This window comes from Leptonychotes weddellii, chromosome 8, assembly GCF_054177405.1.
Source record: "Leptonychotes weddellii isolate Sample4059 chromosome 8, ASM5417740v2, whole genome shotgun sequence".
Taxonomy (NCBI): Eukaryota; Metazoa; Chordata; class Mammalia; order Carnivora; family Phocidae; genus Leptonychotes; species Leptonychotes weddellii.
Genome location: NC_138376.1, coordinates 98,223,050 through 98,249,844, shown reverse-complemented (window position 1 = coordinate 98,249,844; position 26,795 = coordinate 98,223,050). Strand labels below are relative to the sequence as shown.

The 26,795-nt window shown below is 35.0% G+C and overlaps 1 protein-coding gene across 4 annotated transcripts in view; it reads left to right on the top strand.

Annotated features, from left to right (window-relative positions):
- PTPRK (protein tyrosine phosphatase receptor type K) overlaps positions 1 to 26,795 on the top strand; it is a 532,644-nt gene that overhangs the window by 314,882 nt on the left and 190,967 nt on the right. For all 4 annotated transcript variants that reach the window (XM_081828970.1, XM_081828968.1, XM_081828967.1 and 1 more), the window contains exon 7: positions 11,834 to 12,127. In XM_081828970.1, the coding sequence (XP_081685096.1) occupies positions 11,834 to 12,127 (294 nt within the window). The remainder of the gene's footprint in view (positions 1 to 11,833; positions 12,128 to 26,795) is intronic.

The following is a 26,795-nucleotide window of genomic DNA, read 5'->3' as shown; positions in this document are numbered from 1 at the left end:
TCCCAAAGGTTCATTTTTGCTTTTGTTTCACTAGCCTTTGGAGATGTATCTTGAAAGAAATTGCTCTGGCCAGTGTTGAAGAAGTCACTGCCTATGTTCTCCTCCAGGATTTTGATGGATTCCTGTCTCACATTGAGGTCTTTCATCCATTTTGAGTTTATTTTTGTGTATGGTGTTAGAGAATGGTCGAGTTTCATTCTTCTGCATGTAGCTGTCCAATTTTCCCAGCACCATTTATTGAAGAGACTCTCTTTTTTCCATTGCATATTTTTTCCTGCTTTGTCGAAGATTATTTGACCATAGAGTTGAGGGTCCATATCTGGATTCTCTATTCTGTTCCATTGGTCTATATGTCTGTTTTTTTGCCAGTACCATGCTGTCTTGGTGATCACTGCTTTGTAATATAGCTTGAAATAGGGTAACGTGATGCCCCCAGCTTTTTTTCTTTTTTCAACATTTCCTTGGCGATTTGGGGTCTTTTCCGATTCCATACAAATTTTAGGATTGTTTGTTCCAGCACTTTGAAAAATGTCATTGAAATTTTGATCGGGATGGCATTGAAGGTATAGATTGCTCTGGGTAGCATAAACATTTTAACAATGTTTATTCTTCCAATCCATGAGCATGGAGTGTTTTTCCGTCTTTTTGTGTCTTCTTCAATTTCTTTCATTATACTTTATGGGGAAAACCCACAAGATTCCACCCGCAAATTACTAGCAATTCAGTAATATGGCAGGATACAAAATCAATGCACAGAAATCAGTTGCTTTCTTACACACTAACAGTGCAACTGTAGAAAGAGAAATTAGAGAAATGATTCTGTTTACAATAGCACCAAAAACCGTAAGATACCTCAGAATAAACCTAACCAAAGAGGTATACTCTAGGAACTACGCAACATAATATTTAGACCCAGGGGTCAAGTTGGCAAACATAGATTGTGTTTGGTTACCTCAGAATAAACCTAACCAAAGAGGTATACTCTAGGAACTACGCAACATAATATTTAGACCCAGGGGTCAAGTTGGCAAACATAGATTGTGTTTGGTTACAATTAGATGTTGAAAAATTCTTCTAATTGCATAGTGTTAAAGTACCTTAAAATTTGAAATTTAGGCTCATGAGATTTTTCCATGTTTTTATATTCTAACTGTGGAAGAGTCAGGATATTTTTATTTTTATTTCTTTATTTTTTAAAGATTTTATTTATTTGAGAGAGAGAGCACAGCAGGGGGAGCAGCAGAGGGAGAGGGAAAAGCAGGCTCCCCGCTGAGCCAGGAGCCAGTCACAGGGCTCCATCCCAGGACCCCAGGATCATGACCTGAGCCAAAGGCAGATGCTTAACTGACTGAGCTACCCAGCACCCCAGGATATTTTTAAATAATACTTTTTTCATTTACATTAAACAGATTATATATACATGTACATATACATGTATACATGTGTGTATATTTGTGTGTAGATAGATTGAAGTATAATCTCATTATAGAGATTATGCAATGGAGTTTTTTTCTTTTAATTGCTACCTCTTGGTTTACTGGAGTCAGCCATTGTATCTTAGTTCATATTAATGTAAAATGAATATAAATGGTAATACTCTAAATCCTTTGGCCTATAACCTAGAGTGGTATAATAGCTTGTATAACCTAGGCATATTTATCCTGTTATTGTCATTGACAAATGCAGTTGCCTCCTTTCTCTTAAAAATGTGTGTGTGTCTATATATATATATAGAGAGAGAGAGAGAGAGAGAGAGAGAGAGACAATTCTCCTACCTCATAAAGGTGACTAATGAGATGGTGATATGATTACTATGTCATTTATGGCCCTAGACTTGAGGGAACCAGAGTTGAAGGCTTTTCCAGTTTTACTACTTACCTGATTATTATTCTTGGAATCAACTAGATGTTCTTTTCTCTAAATGCATGAACAATTCTAGCTCTGACGGAGCTGAAATAAGGGATTCACTGGCCATAAGAGAAATCTGCTGTATTAGCTTCTGACTCAATCAAAGGGATCCATAATTTTTATCATAACATATGTGGTTTGCTGCCATATGGATTGTGGGACTGAAGGGGGCTTTTGTAAAGTTGTTCAATTACTGCAATAATTCATAATTCTGAACCAATTAATTGCATAGATATTAATGAGGCAGAGTCTAGATTTTGGACAGAATGAGAGAAAAATTCATAGTCAGCTCACAGTTATATGGGTTAAAAAGCAAATAAACTTCACTTTTCAAAATTCCTTCACCTTTTCGTATCCCCTAAATATGAACTTAACCTTATTTTTACTTTCTGCTGGCAGATCTAAAATAGTGTGCCGCTGCTGCGCCTTTTTATTTCAAGCAGGTAATAAAGTTATTGCAGCAGTGTTTTCAAATCAAGATGAATAAAATGCCATGGTAGTGCATAGGAGATAAAATTCAGTATGCAAAATTTGTGGTTTCATTGCTGAAATGATTCTTCTTATTCCAGCACTTTAGGCAGCAGGAAAGAGCCATGTCATTGAGATTAAATACTGTAATTCTACAGATCTTGCAGTTTTAAAAAAAATGAATACATATCACACAGGGATTGAAAGACAAAATGGCTGTTTAATATGAAGAGTTCTACCCTGAATTAAATTCTGTTCAAGAAACTCAAGTTCTTGGTATATTCTGATATTAGTGCAGTTGTATATTTTGATAACATTTCTAAGCAATATCGTATATTCAGACTTTAAAATATATAAGTACCGGGCGCCTGGGTGGCTCAGTTGGTTGAGCGACTGCCTTCGGCTCAGGTCATGATCCTGGAGTCCCTGGATCGAGTCCCACATCGGGCTCCCTGCTCGGCAAGGAGCCTGCTTCTCCCTCTAACCCTCCCCCCTCTCATGTACTCTCTCTCTCTCTCATTCTCGCTCTCTCAAATAAATAAATAAATCTTTAAAAAAATAAATAAATAAAATAAAATATATAAGTACCTTTTCTTCACATGAAAAATCCTTTTAAAATATATTGATCTGGTTTGACTAAAAGGCTAAGAATTATTATATATCTGTAGCTAAGCCCTTTATTTATTTATTTTTTTGCAAGCTGGATAAATCATTTGGTGCCACTTGGTTACTAAGCAATTGCTTAGAAAATGTTCTTTTGTTCCAGTCAACTAACTCCTTTAATTAAATAGTAACATTTTGTAGGTGCTGTGTATCAATGTCAGGGCAGTCCGCTACCCACATGGTTCAGAGCTCAAGGTGGTAAATCTTACATTTGGAGGACTTAGTTTCATCATCTGAAAACAAATTAAACAAATTAATAAACAAATATACAAAGTTTTACTCCTGCCATCTCCAAATGATGACTCTCACGCTGAAGTTGTAGTCTATACTTTCTTGTATGGAATAGATAGAATTTATATAGATTGTTTTTTCTTATAGTGGCATATGGGCCACTTATTTTTTTCAAGGTGTAGTGGAGCCAGCCATTCATTCTCTAATGATATTTTCGAATTTAGTTAGACACTGGTAAATACTGAGAATGTAATGATGAGAACGTTTTAGGAGCACATTACAAATTTTATTGGAAAGCAGAGATAAAAGAAAAAGTAAAACCACTCGTGGTCTCAAAGTTCCCCAATCACTACTAGTAGCTTTTTGGTGTATTTCCTTCTGGTGGTGATGGTTGGTGGTTTTCATTTTTTCTACCCTAGGGATATCCTTTTTAAAATGCAATCTCTAATAGACTTAAATATTTAAATATCCCCTGACAGGTGTTATATAAATTTAACAACTTGAGTTCTTGAAGTTTGTGTGAAATTCTATTGAACACATAGATATGCCATAATTTGTGTCTCTATTTTCCTATTGTTGAATATTTTGATGGTTTACTTTTTTGCTCTTCTAAACAAAGATTTAAATTTTCCCCTTACATTAAATTCCCAGAAGTGGGATTACTTTACTTTTTAAACACATCTTTATTTTGTGATGTTATATTGGTAGATTGTTTTCCAAAAACATTGTCAGTTCACTTGCCTGTAAGCAAGCTGTATTGTGAAATGCCATTTAGCTATGCCTCATTAACCATGGTCAAGCCTGTGTGGATACATGATCACCTGTTCAGGGTTTGCAACCTCTTCTTCAAGTTTTTGCTCCACTGCCCTTTTGAGAAATGGATAAGTAAGTGATATGATTTTAGGTAAGGATAAGCCACACTATTTATATTTTTAAGTAAAAAAAATAAAGATGAACATTATTGAAGAATGACACTGATGTCATTCTTCCTGCTCACAGTCTCTACTGTCTGTCCCCCTTTACTTCAGCATTTTAATAGGTGAGAGGAAGAAAATTAAACAACATGAAACATGAACTACTGAATTTTCTTTTTTAACTGGAACTGGATCAGAATTTTGAAGAGGGGAGGTTATTTTTAACATTGTCGTGGTGTTTCTCCAGTGGAGGCTGTTGGAGTTTTGGACTGGAGAATTCTTCATTTTGTGGGACTGTCCTGTGCATTTCATAATCTAAGTTATCTTTTCTCAGCCCACTCAAAGCCATTAGCACTCCTCAGTCATTTGAGCAACTGCCTTTAAGGAAGAGCCACTGGGAGGGAATAAAGAAACTCCTGTTTAGCTCTACATAGTTATTCATGTTAAAAAATACATAGCACAGGGGCACCTGGGTGGCACAGTCAGTTGGGTGACTGACTCTTGGTTTCAGCTCAGGTCGTGATCTCCAGGTCGTGGGGCTTCACACTCAGTGTGGAGTCTCTTTGAGTGTCTCTCTCGCCTTCTTCCCCTCCCCACCATGCTCTCTCTCTCTCTCTCCCTCCCCCTAAAATAAATAATAAATCTTTTTAAAAATACGTAGTATAAACAAACCTATATATCACTAAATGAGAGCTTTGCTATTCAATCAAAATTTTTTTCTCATTTAAAGTATTTCTACATGCTTAACAGAAGTCGTGTGTATTTATTTCATGGTTCTCAGAAGTTTTCTTGTATGTGAAATATTCTGAGTGTGGACAGTGGGTCACAGTGCATACTCTTTCCATAGTCTACTGTAAGTATACGCTAACACTTATCTAATTTTCAGGGAGATGATAATAGATGACTGTAGCTCCTTCTGATTGATACTTGGTCTAGGTGCTGGCATAGGAACCTCAGGTTTAACAACATCCAAACTGTGTGATGTCTTAGTATTAACTTTATTTGATGAGGTCAAGCTTCGGAGCCACCTGAATGATATGACTTGGGAAAAGTATCCATCAACTGGATTGTTGGCTTTAAAAAAGGACTTACCATATTAAATTTTAAGATCATTTTGCTTAAAAAAAACTATCAATGCACAAATTCTAAACATAATTAAAATAGTAATTTATCTGAAAGGTAATTTATAGAATTTACTAATTACATCATTGATATGAGCAAAAAAATATGAGATAATAGCCAGAAGAGTGAATGGAGAGATATTTGGCTCCTTAAGAAATTTATTAGGACTGGAAATCTGAAGTATCAGAGAAGTCAGAGTGAAAATCATTAAAGAACTATTACTTTTCTCATAAGTATATCTGCATTGCAGTTCATAAAATGTAGGTCTGGGAGAAACCTTGTTCCATGAATCTGAAAATTTTCAGATGTGTACTTCATGTTTCAACATCTAAGGAAAAATTAAACAAATTATGTTGTCATACATATGATATTAAATGCCCAAAGAAAGTGCTTCTAATTATCCATACCTTGCTTTCCATTTCTTATGGGAAGAAAGGTCATCTTCTTATTCATCAGTGTTACTATTTCAAGTTTCTTGAAGCACTCAAGTACCATTAAATTACGCTGTTATCCTTTTGGGGTATAATTTGAAATGATCTAAAATTATGATGGGTAGCTGATAAATAAATGCTTGAATTATTTGGTGCACTGATGTCATTCTTCCTGCTCACAGTCTCTACTGTCTGTCCCCCTTTACTTCAGCATTTTAATAGGTGAGAGGAAGAAAATTAAACAACATGAAACATGAACTACTGAATTTTCTTTTTTAACTGGAACTGGATCAGAATTTTGAAGAGGGGAATGGTAAAGAAATAGAATAACATTGATTTTGAAGTGATCCATTCATTTAAGAAAATAAGTGATAGTAAATAAAATATCTATCTCCAAGGCAAACAGTCTAATATTGATTTTTACAGGAATTTAGATATGGTAAGGGAACATTCACTCTGGTAGCCATTCGAAGTAATAATGTTCATCTTTATTTTTTTTACTTAAAAATATAAATAGTGAAAAAAGACAGTGTAGATAAATTATTTGCTCTTTATAATTTCCACTGCTTGGAACTATTAGACTTTCCTAGGAGGAGTATTTTCTGTTAGACTTTTAGACTCTCCTAGGAGAAGTATTTCCGCTCACGGGCTTCTAAACAACTGGAGAAAAGATAGAGCTGAGATATTGCCCAGGAAGAAGGATAAGATCATAGTATGTGTCTGTGGTGAACTGAGAAATGGCCCCAAAGATCACAAGTCCTCATCCTTGGAACCCATGACTGTTGCCTTATCCTGAAAAATGGTCTTTGAGGATGTGATTAAGTTGGGGGTCTTGATATGGGATCTTGGGTTATTGGTGTGGACCCTGAGTGCAGTCACAGGTGGCCTTAAGTTAGGAGGTCGAGGGAGATTTGACAGCAGGGAGAAGAGAAGGCAGTGTGAGCCATGAGATCGGAGTGATGTGGCCACAAGCCAAGGAAAGAATACCCACAGCCAGCAGATGTTGGAAAAGGAAAGGAACTCATTCTTCCCTAGTCACTTGGAGGAAGTATGGCCTGGTGCCACCTTGATTTCGACCCAGCGATACTGATTTTGAATGTCTGGCCTCCAGAACCATGAGAGAGTAAATTTCTGTTGTTTTAAGCCATCCAGGTAGTGACAATTTGTTACAGTGGCCATAAGGGACAAGTGCAGTTCCATTGCCTGCTTTCATGGTGAGAGTGCTAATCTTGAGAAACTTTTAGTCAAGGCTTCTTTGACAAGTAAATAAAACAGTTTGGAAGGCAATAGGACTGAGAGGCATTTGATTTATTTATTTGGAAAGATGAAGGTAGAAGTGCCATTTGCCTTGATGTTTACTTCGTTAACTGACTTCTTTCTGGCTTTGTGGCTTCTGGTTCTGATTTTGCATTTTATTAATTAGCCAAATGTTAATAAATGACACATATGTTTGTAAAAAGCGTTGTAATAGGAATAATTAGGTGAGGATATAGTTTCATAATGACTTACCTTGATTTCAAGGCACTTTTTGAAATTTTCTGAACTAAAATAAATAAAGGAATTTGAATGTACAATTATGATTGTATAATAGGTTTTAGATCTAGAATAATGAATGTAAGTCATTAATTGAAAGTTAATTGGTAACATTGGCAAAGTTTATCCTGTATTTTGGGGATTGCATGCTTCAGCTGATACCTAGTGTACAATTGGGATTTATTCGCACCACACCTCTGGGTCTGATAGTGTATTAAGTTATGAAGAATATTAATATTGCTGCAGAACAATTACTTGTTCATTTGCTAGCTGATTAAAATTCATGCATAATTTATTGAAATGAATAGAGATTTTATAAATAAGCCTCCTTGTTCTCAAGGGCCTAAAAACAAAATACATATGCTAATATGAGGCTACTCTTCACTTCCAACATAAAAAAAAATTAATATGTAGTGGTATATTAGTGTCATTAATGCTAGATTTCACTTCTAGTCATGCTGTTAATCAAGGTATATGCTTCTAAGTCTCTCTGAACATTGTCACAGTTCCAAATTTGAGCTACTGCTTTGATGACTGGACTACCCCTTTTGTTTGTTTGACCATAGCAAGTGAGATGTAAAAGTGATCAGGGTGAATTATTACCCTTCTTCAGGCTAAGCATCTGATTATATCAAAGTCATTTCTTCATGTACACAAAACACTGGTGATGAATATTAATTTTTGGTTTTAAGATTCATATGCTCTCTGGAAAAACAAAGCAAAATAAAGCCAATATGGGGCTTGTTGTCACATTAGGAATGTAAAGTCTTTAACAGTTCTTGAAATAATACCTGGTTCACCAATGAAGAAATTGTAATGTCAAGAAGTTAAATAACACGTTCACATTTACCCAGCTATTCATGTGTGCATTTTGTGAACCTAGAATCTCCTGACTTCAAATTTCATTTTCTTTTACATGTCATTTCCTTAAAGATAGAAATGACAGAAGGAATATTATGTTTTACTTTTTCACTTGTTTCTAATAATATGTTTTGTTGTCGCTTTTTTCCCTCTCGTTTCTCTCCCTTCTGCTCTCCTCCTCTGTTTGCTTCTTATTTTCCACAGCAGTGATGTACAGAATTTGGGTGGATGAGATTTATTATTCAATATACAGTTATTAGTTCAGGTTTCAGAATACTCGTGAATTTTTTGATTAACCAAGTTTTGTTATTCATAATTCATTTGACAAATCACTCCAACATGTTAAATATGAGACCTCTTCAGGTTGTCGTTCCGCTGTGATGTATGTGAGGCATTGCGGCTTTGGGTTAGAACCCTAGTAAGCTGTGGATTTAGCTTCATTTACTACTTAAATTAGTCAATATATGAGCCATCTGGAATGAAAACAAACATTGCACATATGAAGCAGTTCAGTTTATTTGCAAAGTACAGACTGCTTCTTAAAATATGTGCAGCATTGAGATAGTCTGGGAAGATATTTGCATTTCTTCCATTATGCTCATTTCTCTAGTCAGTTTCATTTTAGTTCAAGGTTTAGAAAATATATCAACTTTCTCTTTCAGTCTACTAAGACTTTTATAAACTTGAAATATACAAGTCATTAGTTTAGTGGGTAAAATTTCATGATATGAAATGTCGAGCTTTGTCTTTCTTTAGCAGATAAATGAAAATTCCAAGCTATTTTGGTTTTATTTAAACTTCTTATTTTGTGAGTAGCTTCTCAGTTAAAGTCCATTGTGAAACTTGGAAGAGTTCGCCCTCTACACAATTGTGACTCTTATTGTTGAAACAATTCTTAAATCATAAAGAACAGATACTGTAAAGTTTGTAAATCAGGTGTCAAGAACTGCTTTTTTCGTAGAGATAGAAATAATTCCACATGTAAATTTTATATACTACATACATTATCTTATATAATCTTAGTTTTGTTTTCACTTGAAACATGCGCATCATGAAAGCGCAAGCTCCTATGGTTCTACCGATAAGGAGTTTGAAAGCTGTTGTAATAATGAGCCCTGATTACTGATGGGACTAACTTAACATGCCTCAAATATTTTTGGATAGAAAAAAAAGAAAATTGGTGTTACTCAGTAGGCATATCCGCCCATGTTGTGATTTTTTCAATTTTTTAATTTTTATTTGAGCATAGTTGGCACACGATGCTACCTTAGTTCAGGCATACAAAGTAGTGATTCCACAAGTCTCTACTGCACTTTATGCTCTGCTCACCCCGAGTGTAGCGACCGTCTCTCACCATACGATGCTATTACAATACCGTTGTATCTGTTTTCTATGTAAGTCTCATTTTAAAATAATGAACTTGTTGATTTATTGTTGCTATGTCTCCCTTCCCATCTTATATGAATAACCAATGTATAGAACAGACTAACAATTAGTAGTTTACTCAGTAAATTTGTGTCATGAATTTTGGAGGAACATTATGGAAAGTGACTTTAGTATGGTTAGAGATCTAGGCCAGCTAGTCTTATTCCTTATGTTAGGGATGTTTGTAACTCAGGGGTTCATAAAATGGAAACTGTACTTTTTTATACTCTTAGCGTTTAAAAGCAAATCCTGGGCTATAGCTGAAAACCCTTGCTTCATTTAAACCTGTGCCAGAAGGTAAAACCTGTCTATGAGGGGTTTTTTGGTTTGGTTTTGTTTTTGTTTTTGTTTTTTGCATTGTATATTATTCCAAGTATGTGTTGCCATTAAAATAGAAAATCCAGTTTGAAAGATATTGGCTGTCTTTTCATAATTTCCTTCTATCTGCATCTTCTCCAGTCCAGCCCTACTGAGAGGAAGGAGGAAGCGATGTGTGGTTGCATTTAATAGCTTTCCTGCGGGGTACCGGGCTGGTTCAGTTGGTGGAGTGTGCGATCTTGATCTTAGGGTTGTGAGTTTGAGCCCCACATTGGGTGTAGAGATTACTTAAAAATAAAATCTTAAAGGGGCACCTGGGTGGCTCAGTCGTTAAACGTCTGCCTTTGGCTCAGGTCATGGTCCCAGGATCCTGGGATCAAGCCCCGCACCGGGCTCCCTGTTCAGCAGGAAGCCTGCTTTTCCCACTCCCCCTGCTTGTGTTCCCTCTCTCTCTGTGTCTCTCTCTGTCAAATAAATATATAAAATCTTTAAAAAAAAATCTTAAAAAAATTTCTTTCATATAATTTGCTTTAACTCTTAAAACACACACATTTAAAAATAATTAATCAACTTTATTTCTTAGATTTTAGGTTTATATGAAAATTGAACAGAAAATACAGAAAGTTACTATATATTTCTTACCTTGCCAACAGTTACCCCTATTTTTTTGTTTCAAGTTTTTATTTAAATTCTGGTTAGTTAACATATGGTGTAATACTGGTTTCAGGAGTAGAATTTAGCAACTCATCACTTACATATAACACCTAGTGCTCATCACAAGGGCCCTCCTAATACCTGTCACCCACTAGCCCATCCCCCACGCACCTCCCCTCCAGCAACCCTGTTTGTTCTCTACAGTTAAGAGTCTCTTATGATTTGCCTCCCTCTCTTTTTTCCCCCTTCCCATATGTTCATCGTTTCTTAAATTCTACATATGAGCACACAAGGCTTTAAAACAATATTTGGGCAGTTACCACTTTATGAAGATTAACACTTTATTTTAAAGTCTTTTGGCTTCCCTGAGAAGTGTTGTTCAAGAGATTCAAAGAAGAATCTGATCACAATGTACTAATTAGAGCATCTTCATGACATAGGATTCCCTGTGGACAGACCACATGGACAGAGCTAGAGCGGTGGAATCCTTCATAAAGTCCAGTATCAAATTCAGCTACATCATTGTTAAATGAAAAATAAATGGGGGGGGGACCCTAATTCATCTTTCATTGTTTCTGTAAGTTCAAACATTACAATAATGTTTGCCAAAGTTTCTTAGTGTACCTTTGACATTTGAATTTAATGTTTGATTCATTGCCTTATCACATGCTACTCCCAAAGGCTAGTGATATGTAATGACTTGTGATTTTACCTCGGTGTGAATTTTAATTTCTTATATTCTGTGGTGGGTGTGTAGAAACAAGTCAGCACTTGGCGTCAGCTTCTAAGTTCAGGTTTGCTGTTCCTTCCTCTTTTTCTCATCTGCAGGAACTCCGCCAAAGTGGAAAACAAAGCAAAACCAAAACCATTGCTTCGCCATATTTCATGAGTGGAATAAGGAGTTATAACAGTATTCATTAATTTGGAGATTTGTAGAGGTCTTAGGACCTCGAGAATGTCAAAGATCAACTGTACTCTGTTAGTAGCTAATCAGAGCTATCCATCTTTAAATACTTTCCTTTATTTCCCTTGGTTACTGTGCCTGTACAAGTTTATCTCCTGGAGAGACGTGTTTTTAATAAAAGAAAACTTGTGGTAAAAAGGGTCGTGTCCCATCGGTGAAAGTACTGCTTTTTAAAAGTACAGTTTGCAGATCACTCATGTACTCGTTTTAAGTATTTATTGTGTACTCCTAAGTAAATTATTCATTAAACCTTTCAGCTTTGAGACACATTAATATATTTTTGTATTTTATTTAGTCTTTGGGATTTTTAACTAATTAGGTTGCACCTTCATCTCTCCTAGAACCACCAAGACCCATTGCTCCTCCCCAGCTGCTCGGTGTTGGGCCTACATATTTGCTGATTCAGCTAAATGCCAACTCCATCATTGGTGATGGTCCCATCATTCTGAAAGAAGTGGAGTACCGAATGACATCAGGATCCTGGACAGAAACGCATGCAGTCAATGCTCCAACTTATAAATTATGGCATTTGGACCCAGATACTGAATACGAGATCCGTGTTCTACTTACAAGACCTGGTGAAGGTGGAACGGGGCTCCCAGGACCTCCACTAATTACCAGAACCAAATGTGCAGGTAAGACTGAATAGCAGGCCACTCTGCCTCGTGAAGGGATCGAGCATTAGGCATATAGTGTACATGCACTATTAGACGTTCTAATTATTTTGCACATGATGTAGTCACCCTAAGAATTCCACTGAATTCCGTAAATTGTAGCTTTATGTCATAATTGGACTGATTTAAGAGCAATGTCTTTCTCTGTTATTATTCAGTATTATGATGAATTCATAATATTTTCTTGTGTGGCAATTTTGCTCAGCTTGCTTGTGTTCAGTCCAAAATCTGTGACAGATACTGGTGAAGGTACTATTACCATTGAGAGAGAAAACTTCGGCAATTCCAGCAAATGCTGAATATCTTTCGGCTATGTGGAGATTGTCTCCCTTGGTAGTATTGTTATGGGCAGAGCAGAGGCCATATCTGATAACACAGATTAAAAAGTTACTCTGAACCAGGCCTTGGTGAGATAACTCTTCTACTCAGAAAACCTGTTGTTGAGGATTAACTCAACAGCTTGACACCCAGCTGTATAATATACAGAGGCTTGTTAATTGCCCTCCCCGTGCCTGAAACAAAGTGATGAAAATAATAGCATATGGACGAAACACAAGGAAAGGATGAAAAGTAAAATAAAAAGTAATGTATAAATATATATCCCAGTTCCTAATTATAGTATGTTGTTATAATTGGAGAAATTGTTAGCTATTTATTAAAAGCCACTGAAAAGTTTGTCTCAGTTATTAGAGTGCATTTTTAAGTGTATTGTTTAATTTATTATTGAAAGTAGTTTAATTTTTAGTTGAGTTGGAAGAGCCATTTTTTAACCATCAAGCATTATGTTGAAACACCTGCAGAGTTAGTGCATGGATCTATGCGTCCTGAACACTTAATGATTTAGGTTCTGAAAATTGAAAACTAAGACTGTAGGGATCTGTGAAAATGTAAATGCCTATAAAATGGCTTTTGTTTCTTGAACACGTGTTTGGCGTTTATAGTATTTCTGTTTTTACAATATTCCGGGACTACTCACCAAGAGAACTGATCTAAAATCAAAGCAAAACCCATGAAATTACCTGATAATACTGTCATCTTTAAATATTTTAAATTCCAACTCAATTTTAATATATTAATGTTTACATATAAATTTTTATATGTTTATATTGAAAGATGCTTACTAACAGGGAGTTTAACTGCTCAATTGATTTAGACAATAGAGAGTTTACTCTTTGCTGTTTGGTCTTGTACATTGATTCTGTGGTTGATAGGCAGCTTGACCTAGAAGATACTGGTTAAGTCTCCATGGCTCAGCCTAAATCACACAATTTGCTTTTTAAATTTTCTGTGCAGCTCAGTCTTCATTCTAGGTTTGTGGCAAATTATTCTGATTATAGTAGGTGACTTTTCTGAGGGAGAAGTAAGTGGACACCACAACCTCAGCTAGTCAGAGAAATAATTTGAAGAGGAGACATTGTAGAAATTAAGGAAACGCTCACTCTGTCTTCCAAAATTAAATACCCTATGTTAACATAAAAAGATGAACAATGGAGTTCATTTTACTGAGGATATTGTCTACACATGTTTTCTAATAAAACTACCTTTCCTTCTACCTTTAATCTTTATAAGGTATATACAAATTAAAATAATGAACAGTAATTTACTATTCCAGTGGTCTTCTTTTTGACTTCTCCCCCCCCCAGTAAATGCCCCCCACTTTTTCTTCTAATTCCAGCAAGTTAACATACAGTGCAATATTAGTTTCAGGTGTAGAATTTAGTGATTCATCACTTACATACAACACCCAGTGCTCATCACAAGTGCCCTCCTTCATCCCCATCACCTATTTACACCCATCCTCCCACCCACCTCCCCTCTGCTAACCCTCAGTTTGTTTTCTATAGTTAAGAGTCTGTCTCTTGGTTTGCCTCTCTTTTTTTTCTAACCCCCATGTTCATTTGTTTTGTTACTTAAATTCCACATAAGAGTGAAATCATATGGTATCTGTCTTTCTCCAACTGACTTATTTTGCTTAGCAAAGTATTCTCTAACTCCATCCACATCATTGCAAATAGCAAGATTTCATTCTTTTTTTTTTTTTACGGCTGAGTAATATTCCATTGCATATATACCACATCTTCTTTATCCATTCATCAGTCGATAGACATTTGGGCTCTTTCCATAATTTGGCTCTTGCTGATAACTTCTTTTTGACTTCTGTGCCCAAACTTCTTTCTTTTAAATATCTCATCTGTTTTCTTATTTTTAAAAGGGTTTCATCAAAGTAGACATTAAAATTTAGCAGTACCACCCAATATATTGTTAATGTGATTTTTGTTTAACCAGGAATTACTTGAAATTGGCCATTGGTGTGTGAGCCAATGGAGACTGCATATATATGAGATTGTGTTTTAAAGCTAGTTAGGCTGTATTAAGTGGATGAGAACAGCATGTTAATGAGCATTGATTTATCCCTATTGAAGGCTTATGTTGAGAATGCATATTGACTGCAATAAGTAAAAATATGACTATAAAGTGCTTTGAGGTATTTTATTTTGAGAAAAACCTTATCTATGTGGGAGGGGATAGAGTAAAAATAACTTACACTCAATAGTTGCTTTCAAGTTTATAAATGTCTTGACATTTTGGAATTATAAGTGCTCTTTTTTTTTTTCTAATTCTTTATTTGAGAAACATATAATTTGTGGGCCCTGTGGGATAAAATGGTGTCAGGGCTCACTGATACTTACAGTTTTACTTCCAACTGTAGAAAGTTTATTTGTTTTTAAAACTATCACATGTGTTGAGTCTTTGTCACATATGTTTATTCATTTATAAATGTCCTTAGAATACGTATTTGGTGCATATTTTTATGGCTAAGAAAGTGCTTAGATTTTCAAATACATTGTGGATTTGAGAGAAACTAGTTACTGTTTTATTAGGAATATCTACTAATCTTCCTCTATTATTAGAAAAGGAGGGAAAGCTTATGGAAATATATATTGTGTTAATTTTTAAATAATCTCTGAAAAGCAGAAGTTGGAGGTAATTGATAAATATTGTATATCTAAATGCAGGGCAGTATTGATGGTGAAAGTATGATGTCCATCTGCTTTACTTCAAGGTGCATACTCCTTTCTCCAAATTTAAGATCTTACCGCCTTAACCAGCACCTCCACTGGCCTCAGCCTGGTATCCTGTAACACAAAATAGAACACAACTTATGCTAACTGTGATAGTAGCTGATTTCAGAAGCCTAAAATTTTTTCACAAGCTGGTGAAATGATTCCTTTGAAATCCTAAAAGTAACCTTTGAAAAAGTTCCCATTTCATTCTATTAATTTGTGCACGCTCTGAATACTGGTTCTACATTCCATTTTAATCCAGGCTAGGAGAGTGCCACACTGTAGTTGTAGTGTTAATCTGGTTGAATAAATGCTGATTATTATGACATAGCAATATTAATACACCCTGCATGTTGACAATCAGGAAGCCTTAAAAATAAGTATAAGGACTTCTCAGCTATGTCTTTGTGTCTGATATAAATTTCACATGAATTTCTTGTAAAATAACAAAGGAATGAGGATTATTTTCTGCCTCTTAGAAATTCTTCTTTTGTTTTGGTGCATCACAGAGGAACATTCTCTGACTACTACTGAGTACCAAAGAGTGAATTTGTTACTATTTACTATGTTAAATATCCCATTTTAATGTATTTAAGCCATTAAAATTTTATTTCTGACAGTAGCAAATTTTATTTTCTTGGCAGAAATTTGTCAATAAATAATTTTACAGTAAGTTAGTCAAATGGTTTTATTTGTGTGGATTAATGAGTAAATTTTGTATTTTAAAATAGAAATGTAGATTTTCATGGTGAAGTATTGGTTATTTTTGCTTTATAATCAGCATATGAAGTGACTCTATCATGATACTTTATTTTCACACCTATGAGGTAGATATATTATTTTCCCAATTCTGTAGCTGGTGAATCTAAGACTCAGTCAAAACAAAATGAATTAAATGACTTATCTAGTGTCAGACAACTGGGCAGCTAGGACTCAAAACATATTTTCCTAGTACTTGAAAAGCTTGAATTCTTTTCCCTCTTTCTCCTAGTATGGGTGATCCCTTCCCCCTCTTTCAGAAGAATATGGCATGCCTAAATGAAAGTATAAGAGGTAAAATCTGGGAGGAATGTATATTTTTACAAAATAGTATCTGCATGGCTAACTTATTCCCTGAGAAACATAGTTTAATGCTTGCCACTTCACTTTTATTGGAAGCACAACTGATTACTGTGCTTAACACTCAAATATATGCTGTGTTTTAACTATCTTAAACAGTTAAAGAGGTGTAAAACATTGTTTTATTTTATCCTTTTCTGAAAATGTCCTGCCTAGTTGCAAAGCTATTTTTTGTTTTGTTTTGTTTTCTTTTCTTTCTAAAGTACATTTAAATCACTTGGTAAGTGCAATTACCTGCTTTGGGGTCTCTCAAGTTAGAAGAGGTGGTAATTACAGCCTCTGGTGGCCGTGGCCTCCTACGCTTGCATCCTGCTTCTCTGTGCACCTGAGGGGTATGATTATTGCACTGTTATCTTACAGCCTGACCCATGTTATTGTTCATGAAATGCTTCTTCAGGCATTTTATGAATTTTAAAAAAAGGTATAAATGGGAAGTTGTTTTAAATGGGAAGTAATTCAAAAACTCCATTGAACAATCAAAGTATGCTTGTTTTTTCTCTGTGTCAGTTTCCTCTGGGTATACCATCTGGTATAGAAGCTAAGAAAATACAGTTTATTTTTCTCTTATTAAATGGAAATAAAATATACCATCATCAGAAATTGTCTTCATTGCATGCTTTGGCAACTGCATGTTAAAATTGCTCTTTTAAATTGCCTACTGCTTCTGGGTAACGCATTGTGGCACTGTTTTGTGATTAACTGACATTTTAACAACATCACTCTCATAGGGAAGGTCAAGAGTTCAGGGTGTCCAGAGCGTAATATATTTACACAGTTGGGAAAACTACTCTACTCTTACATTGAAGTTCAATGCTCTTGGCAAGTTTTAGTGAAACATGTAGATCTATGAAGCATTGGCAAGGAGAGGTGTGTTATTTTAAAGGTAAACATTTACTAAAAATGCATTTTTTTCTCTTATAAATCCACAATGGAAAACAAAACAATACAAACAAAATAATACTCAGGCATATTCAGGAAACCACAAGGTGAGGAATTAAATTTTGGTCTTTTGGCTATAGCTCCATCAGCATAATGGAACCATATATTGATTTTTACCATGGTCTTAAGATTGTTATCAATCACAAAGACTAATTATCATTGAAACTCAGCCTTGAGGTTAAAACAAAATAAACAACTCTCATAAGAATTTGTATGGTTTAGCAGTGTAAGAATGACATACTATTTGATTTAAATTGAAGGCTTGTAATTAATGCTTGTTTTAATTTTTTTTTAATGTATTAATTTCTTATATATGATATTTATGCAGCTTCTTTGTTTTTGAGCAAGAATTCCAAAAGGCAGTGCTATTAATATTGAAGTAAAAAAAAAAAAACTAAAGATAAAAAGCCATAAGAAAAATAATGGAAAATAATTCTTCAATTTTCTTAACAACTTTCAAATATGTAGTACAATATTATTTACTATAGTCACCAACCTGTATGTTACATACTCCTGACTTATTTCACTTATCATAAGACCCTCAAGTTCTGTCTGTGTTGTTGTGATGGCAAAATTTCATTCTTTTTATGGCTGAGTAATATCCGTGTGTGTGTGTGTGTGTGCGTGTGTGTGTGTACACATACACATGTGTATACACCACAGTTTCTTTATCCATTCATCCATTAGTAGACACTTGGGTTGTTTCCATATCCTGGCTACTGTAAATAATAGTGAACATAAGGGTGCCCATATATTTTTGAATTAGTGGTTTTTGTTTTCTTTGGGTAAATACCCAGAGGTGGAATTGCTGGATCATATAGTAGTTCTATTTTTAACTTTTTGAGGAACTTCCATATTGTTTCCCATAGTGGCTGCACCAGTTTACATTCTCATCAACAGTACACAAGTGTTTCCTTTTCTCCGTATATTCACCAACACTTGTTATTTCTTGCCTGAAATCCTTTTTTAGATTTCTTTCTTCTTAGCGCATAATACTTTGATTTTGCTTTTCAGATTTTGTAGAGGGTATTTCAGTTAGAAAGACATTGATTTATTCAGAAAAACTTTTATTGGCTTCTTTCTTTGTTAACAGCACTGGGTTAAGTACTAGGTCTTCAGAGTTACACAAGCAATGTCTTGCACTTAAGCCCCTTGTAGTCTTGAGGCACAGACTTATAAACACAGAGTGAAATGCAAAGTGATAGAAATTTAGGAGAAGAAGCTGTTCTTTTTCAAGGTAGTGTTTAAGAAAAGCTGTCACCAAGAAAGGATGGCTTTAAAACATAAAGGATGGATCTTAAAAATTTACTGCATTTTTAAGGCAGAAAAAAAAATCAGAAAAATAGAGTTAAAAATAGAGGACACCTATGTTTAACCCAGTCAAAAATACTGTTGATGTTTTTTGGGTTCTGAAAATAAGGTAGAGCTTTGGGTAACTCAGGGCTGTGATAGAACCGGTCTGCAGGTGGCATGTGGCCAGGTCTAAGGTAATCCAGAACTGCTATCCTGTTGTTTTTAAGAAGCAGACTCACATTCCTAGATTTGCTTTCAGAAAGATTATTCCATCTCTGTGGAAGATGAGTTAGAGCTAAGGAAAGACTGGAGGCAGAGTGACCATGAAAACTTGCTTATAATAATAAAAAAATAACCCTGGTATAATTTTCTCTACAACATCTCTCTCTCATCTTAGATCAGAAAGAGGATATCTGTAAATTCCTGGATAATATTGTCATTCTTAATAATCAAGAAAGTTCCTTTTATTAAAGGGATTTTAAAGACATTTAATAGGTGATCTAACTTTATTGTTTGATTCACTTTTCTTTTTCAGATAAGTTCGTTATCCAGTGTTATTAATATGCATGCAATTTCCATGACATAACACATTATTTTAGAGGAGAAAATTGTAAAAGATTGCAGAGAAATTCAAGAGCTACTGTGTAGCTGATGGAGTATAAATTTTATTGAGGGTCAAAGTTGTATACGTTGCCACACTTAAGACCGCAGAAGATACAACATTCATAAAACAGAATTCCGGCTCTTAAGGAACTGACAGTCTAGTGTTAGAATCACAATAAGAAGAAGAATGTAATAAGTGGTATAATAGAAATACAAAGTACTTTGGAAATCCAGGGTTGAGAGGGATAATTTCTGATTGGAAAATAATTTTTTCCAAGCAATATGTTTGAAAACAGTATCAACCTTTATTTTCTGAACAGAGCTGGATTAACGCTTTGATTAATGAACCTGTAACCTTATCCCTAATTCCTTAACTGGAATAATGCATAAAACAATGAGCAGCCAATAGTCACCATATGGATGATTTGCCTTCTCTCTTTCCTTTGTATCAACACATAGGACAAAGTTTATGCACAGATGGAGGTATTAAATGGAAAATATAAGTCACACTCTGATTTAAATCATCAAAGTAATTTGGTTGTTTTGAATTATCTGGGGCCCATGGGTTATAGAAACATTATTGTAAATTTCCATGGGATATACATATATTCAAAATTTCCATAGAGAGAGGGAGGGAGAGAAAGAGAGATTTAGAATGTAATCATTTTTTGTTAACTCTTTCAATGGTCTGTAATGCTAGGAACTCCCAGCATAAGGGTCATGAAAGTTGAACAAATATGAAATCATCTTTTCTACTAACTCTTATGTTTTTCACCTCATGCATGGGATGTACAGTTAACCAACATACAGTTCATGGCACATTTTCTTATAGGGTACATGATTAGTAGCTATATAATTAACTAAATAGAGTTGTGTTGCTGTCAACTTAAGATTGTCTTCTGACTTTGTTGCTAGAAAGCATTTGGTAACCAGTGAAAATGACACTTTTTATTTATCCATAGTACTTTACCACATGCTGAGTCTGTTAGCGGTATCATTAAGTACTCTTTTTATTGGCTTCATTTGTTTTTATTGAATTTTGCATACTACAATAAAGCTGACAGGTGGAAATGATTTAAATAACAGCATCAGTCCCATTAAATGTCCTGGATTTCCCCTCCAACCTTAGGTCTTTTATTTGATATTGGGGAGTAGAAATAAAAATAAAATGATATATTAATAATGTCTTAAATGATAATAACACAAGAGTGTCTGGAGAAGAATATGACCTAGGTAGAATTAAAAAGCTATGGATCCAGATAAACGCTAAGGTATGTGTTAATTATGAAGATGAGTTCCAGAGACTCAGCCTGTAAGCTTCAGACCTCTCTTAGATAGTTACACTGATGCATAGACTTGTCCTTGATATTCTTCCTTTTTACCCAGAGAACCTACCTCCGCTTTTAAATATCACTCTGTTTACTTCCTTATTTAAATTATAATTTATTTTCTTTGCTTTGGAATAATGAAGAAAACTCTCAAATCAGGTTCTGGCCAAAAAAACAAAACAAAACAAAACAAAACACCAACCAACCAAACAAACATGCAGTCACATTTTCTTGGGCAGGGTTGGTGGGGAGGAGTATGGCCTTCATGATTATTTTGGAACTCACGTGTCCAGACCCATCCTAGTTATAATTAGTGATTTGGAGAGTATAAAGTTAGCCACTTTGTACAGTTTCTTGTATAGAAAAAAAATGACTTCATAAAGATGTATCTCGTTATTTTTATCATTTAACTTGACTCTTAACTAAATCTGAAGATAGGGTCATCATAGAATCTCATTTCCTGGTCTTCACTGTCTTCCTACAAGTTATGGCCTTTTTATAGCTAATAATTATTGCTGTAGCGATGCTTCTCAGTGCTCTTTCCTCTCCACCAGCCTGTATATAAACTGCAGAGGGGAAAAAGCATATTCAAGGGAAAGAAATAATGAGTGAATTCTAATCTTGAGTTTTGTAAGTTATATTATACTTTGTGAACCTAATAAAAAATGAACTTCAAAGGGCAGAAATTCATGCCTTCCATGTCACCCTAAGCAAGATATCTGCAAATTCAGCTGTCACTACATATGAAATGGCCTAGAAATCATTGAGTGATGTCCATTTTAATTGTCTTAGCCAAATCATATGGGTAAAGTTTGAGTTTAAGTAACTCATGTGTCATTCTCTAGCTTGGTTGCTAATTTCCCACCTTGTGGGAGCCTGGGTGGCTCAGTTGGTTAATTTCCCACCTCCACATAGTCCTTCACAATAAAGAATAATAATCATTCCGAAAAATAGTTTGTTTTTACCTGTTACCTTGTTTCTAAGTAGGTACTGTATTCAGCCATGTTATATCCACCCCTCAGAATTTATACACTTCATACATTTTGTACTGATGTTGCATGTGCATCTGTAATAATTTATTATCAAAACAATATATATAGTAGGCTCCCCTTTTAAGAGTAATTAATTTCTGTACCAATTACTAGGTATTCCTTTAAGTCAAGAGCACCTAAAGTACTTGCTCAACACTCAGGGTAACATTTATTGGAAATCATAACATTTGGGTTTTCTAGAAGTTTTTCTATTCTACGATAGACCTTACAGGGGTGAATAAAGGAATGGATATCTTGTATTGAAATATAAGTGGCAGTAGTCTTTGAAAAGTTTTCATTAGATACTTCATTGATTTTTATTTATTTATTTAAAGATTTTATTTATTTATTTGGGAGAGGGAGAACATCTGAAGCAGACTCCATGCTGAGCGCAGAGCCCAACACAGGGCTCAATTCCACGACCATGAGCTCATGGCCTGTGCTGAAACCAAGAGTCAGACGCTTAAAGTGACTGAGGCACCCAGGAGCCCTTAGATACTTCATTGATTTTTAACTCCTTTTTTGCCATTCAGTAAATTAAAGCAATATAGGGAACTTAAGAAAATGTTTTAAAGTTTTAATTTCTCCAATACTAAACAATATTATCTTAAGCCGTCATTCATCTTACCACCTTTATATGATGGCATTTTAAAGCACAGTGCTTGGGGAAAAAGCTAACGTAACTGAGAAACAAATTGGTATATTGATGAATTTGTGAATTTGGACAAGTATATTGGAACTTGCTCTGTAATTTAAGAACTGCAAAATGAAGATGACAACAGCTATTCTGTCTCCAGGGAGATGCCATCATGAAGCACAACTGCTGTCGTGGATGAAGCTTTGTCCTTTTAATTCAAAGCAGTCTGTCTATATCAGATTATTAACATAGACTCTCTGATGGGTTGGGCCAGTGGTTTTGTTTTCCTTGATGATTTAGTCAATGAATTTTGAACCCCTACCAGACACTGTGGGAGAGCTAGACATAAACTGGTCAAGAGAAGACATTTCTCATTTATCTCATTTTTAAAAGCAGTTTTAACAGGTAACTTTGTTAATATGTAGCTAGACCACTACTAACAAGTGACAGGATGTGGAAAGCAACTCAACATTCTATTCACTTTCACTTCAGTGGGGTTGTTTATTTTTCCCTTATGTTGCCACCTCACAGTAAATCCATCAGAATGCAGAACTCTGCTTGTTTTTGGAAGCAACTGGGAGCAAAGGTTTTCTCTGAATCTTCCTTCCAGCTGGCTCAGATAATCCTCTAAATTCTGTCTCCTCTTTACTTCTGGCTTCCTCTCCATTGGGGGAAAAACTCATTTTTAAGGCTAAGTTCCGTCAGTGAACCAGTTACTTTTGGAAAAGATCGGCTCATTGAATTTATAGTTGGTTTTTAAGCTTAATTGAACTAATTTAGGTTTTCTTTTAAAATTTCGCAATCAATTTTAGCAGTTTGGACACTACCTTAAAAATTATATTTCTGAGGAATACTGAAAGGCAGAATCATTGTTCCAGAGTTCTCTTTCTCTTCTCTGGTGAATTCTGCAACATACGCATGTGTGTGTTACGAATGTGTCTGCTCTCTAAACCAACCAGCTCCCCTCTCCTTAGGAGGAAGAAAGGTGCCAGGGGTGCAGATTTTGTAGAGATTTCATTAGAATTCAAACACTCAAATTGTTTTTATAAATTATATATAACGGAGCATTACACAAAATTTTGCAAATAGAATTTTTTCAAAGAACAACTCTAATGCCACAATGTTGATAAAACTGTTGTCAATTTTGTCGATGCAGTATTATTTTTTCTCTATGCCTGTGTTTTTTTAAGTTGTAAGTATAGGACATATACAATTTTACATTCTGCTTATTTTACTTGCCATCATATTAATTCATTTCTTGTCATTCTAGAGGATATTCTAACAATCACTTTTAATGATTGCATAATATTCTATTGGATCTTTGTACTAGAATGTATTTAACCACTCTTTTATTACTGAAATTTTGGACTCCAGTGATCGGCTGTTGTACATGCTATAATAAGAATTTTGCACATATCTTTCTTCTACGTGGCTGAAAAATTTTTGACACATATTGCTCAATTACTATGTAAGTATTGTATCAATGCACTTTACTGGCAGCTGCAAGGGTATGCATGCAGCCATGACGTTTTTGTGCGATAAAATACTTGAGAATTAATCAAGTCCAATTTCCCCATTTATTACCATTCTGCGCACTTGGATACAGTAGTGAAGTGATTTGCTCAGTATCAAAAAGCTATTTGATGAGAAAACCAAGACTGTCATTCCTATTGCACTTTCTTGGTTCTTTTACATGACTGTCTGCTATGTCCCGGACACTGCCTTAAGTGCTGGGTATTCTAAGACAAAGACTGATTCGTAAGCTCTCGAAGTCTAAGGAATCATGGTCATAATAGTTCACAGGTAGTGAGTACTTATCAGGTGTCAGGCACTAGTGTGAACTTCCCTGGATGCAAATCCAGGCTGCCTGAGTGAATTTCTATGCAGAGCTGCCTGGAGAGGTTAGAAGATGGGCATTTAGATACATAATTAAACTGATAAATGCTATAATAGAGATGCTATTAGGCTCTCCAGAAGCACAAAAGAGCCTTGAAGTATGAGTAGAATTTCATCAGACAGAAGACTGGGAGAATTAGCAGTTATGAGGTAAGGTTTGTGAGGCAGTAAAATCTAGATTGAAAGCTGGCTCTAATAATTACTATTGGGCAAGTAATTTAAATCTCTTCAATGTTTCATACTGTCATCTGTAAAATAATGGTCAATAATTGAATCTTCCCAATTTGGTATTTGTCAGATAATCAGTGATGTGCTAAAGCAGAGAATTGATTGTTAAATTTTTAGGAATTTTGTTAAATTATTATTAAAAATTGAATTATACAAACTTAAAATTATGCCAATTATATTTTGAACAAAAGTAATGTGTACTCAAACTTTCTACTTATTTTAATATATTGCACCATTATCTATGTTCTTCCAGCTATTTATGTCTATTTTATGTGTATGTTGGAGATAATATATGATGATATGCTAATGCTTATCTCCTCCAGTTCGGTCTTGGGAAGCTTAAAACTGTAGCCAGAATGTTACAGCATGGATATTGGCAAATGCAACAAATCAGAGCTTTTTTCCCTCACCACCTCCTCTATTTTGTGGAGCATCAAAAACATGCCAAAATGTTAAATATTTTTGCACACCATTAGAAATAATGCATGGAAAAATGCCACTTAGCACATAAGACGCTCACAAATATTAGGCATTACTACATTACTACACAATAAATATTAGCCATTTCATTAAAAATAGCTTTTCTCTGGTATTTCAAGCATTACAATTTGCAGAAAATCTAAAAGAATTATGTGCTGAATACCCATACATCTACCACTATAATTTACCTTTTGCTATATTTACCGTATCACATATCAGTCCACCTATCCATTTTTTTAATTTATCCATCTGTCCATCTTAATTTTTTCAACTAATACATTAAAATATTTTGTTGTAGGGAATGATTTTTAAAAGAATAAGTAATTTGAATTTTTTAAATTAAAATGTCTAGAATGATTCGGGGTGTTTTAGAAATATTTCTCAACTGGGGCTCCTGGGTGGCTCAGTCGGTTAAGTGACTGGCTCTTGATTTCGGCTCAGTTCATGATCTCAGGGTCCTGGGATCCAGCCCCCCATCTGGCTCCACGCTCAGCGGATAGTGTGTTTCAGGATTCTCTCTCCCTCTGCCCCTCCTCTCTCTATCTCAAATAAATAAATCTCAAAAAAAAAAAATATTTCTCTAGTGGTGGTTTAGGAAAAGGATTGAAGGGAGATTTCAGGGAGATTAGAAGGCTGTTACCTCAGTCTAAGGAAAAATTGATCAGTGCCTGAACTGAAGCAGTGGAGATAAGAATTCCAATGAGGAGGCAAAGTTGAAAGAAATTTGAGAGGTGCAATCAGTCAAATTTTGTGACACATTGGAAGTGAATCGTGGCTTGGAAAATAAGGTACAGTGTGACAGGTCTTAAACCTTGGGGAAAATGTTAGAAGAAAAGTCACCATGTTTAGTTTTCTCAGTGAGATACTGGGTAGGCAGTTACGTTCATTTGTCTACAGGTAAGTAGAGAAGCTAGAGAGCAGGATATTTGGATTTGGGTGTCATCACGCTTTCGTTCATGGTGTTGGGAGTCATGGGTATTCTTTTCTTGAATTAGAAATTCAGGTATGTCTTATTCAACAACATGAAAAAATTATACTCTTTTGGGGGGGATTATACTATTATATTATTTTATACTATATACATTAGTATCTTACTGCATGAACGGTCCAGATTACTGAAACTGTTAATGTTTTTGCAAAGAACCAACTTTAAAATACACAGCATTTTATATTTACAAATACATTAAGCTTGTTCAGTGTGTGTTTTGTAAAGACTGATTAGTTTGTCTAATTGTGACATTCTTAGATACAATTTAAGTGTTCCCCATGATGGGCAGCTCAGAGCATTATGCCAAGGGCAGAATCAAAATGTGGTTTAGTGTTGGTTTTCACCAGCTGATTCTGGGCAAACTTGCAAATAGGCTAATGTCTGTTGAGTTCACTTTTTTTTTTTTTTTTTAAGATTCTATTTATTTACTTGAGAGAGAGCTCACAGCAGAGGGAGAGGGGAAAAGCAGACTCCCGACTGAGCAAGGACCCCAAAGTGGGACTCAATCCCAGGACCCTGGGATCATGACCTGAGTCAAAGGCAGACGCTTAACTGACTGAGCCACCCGGGCGCCCTGTTGAGTTCACTTCTATCTTCTTTCCTGTATTGCTCGCTGATCTCTCATGGTGGCTCACCTCAAAGATTCATGGTGCTCTTCTGCAGCATTTGAGCTCTCAGGGACCCCCATACCATGACAGGAGAGGGTCACATGTACGAGGGATTAACAGCAGTGCTGGTGTGCTCATTTCTTTGCAATGCTAGTATGGGACAAACTGTCTTGTACAGATATCTTACTAGAACTTTGAGTTATAACAACTTGTTTTTTTTCAGTGTTGTATCAAATTCTACACTTGAGTTTGAAAATGAGCTAAAAATAATTAGTCTGGTTGTTTAAACCTTTTTTTTGTTTTTTGTGGTTTTTTTTGTTTTTTAAATTTTATTTTACTTCCAGTTAATTTTTTTTAATTTTTTTATTCTTATGTTAATCCCCATACATTACATCATTAGTTTTTTTTTTTTTT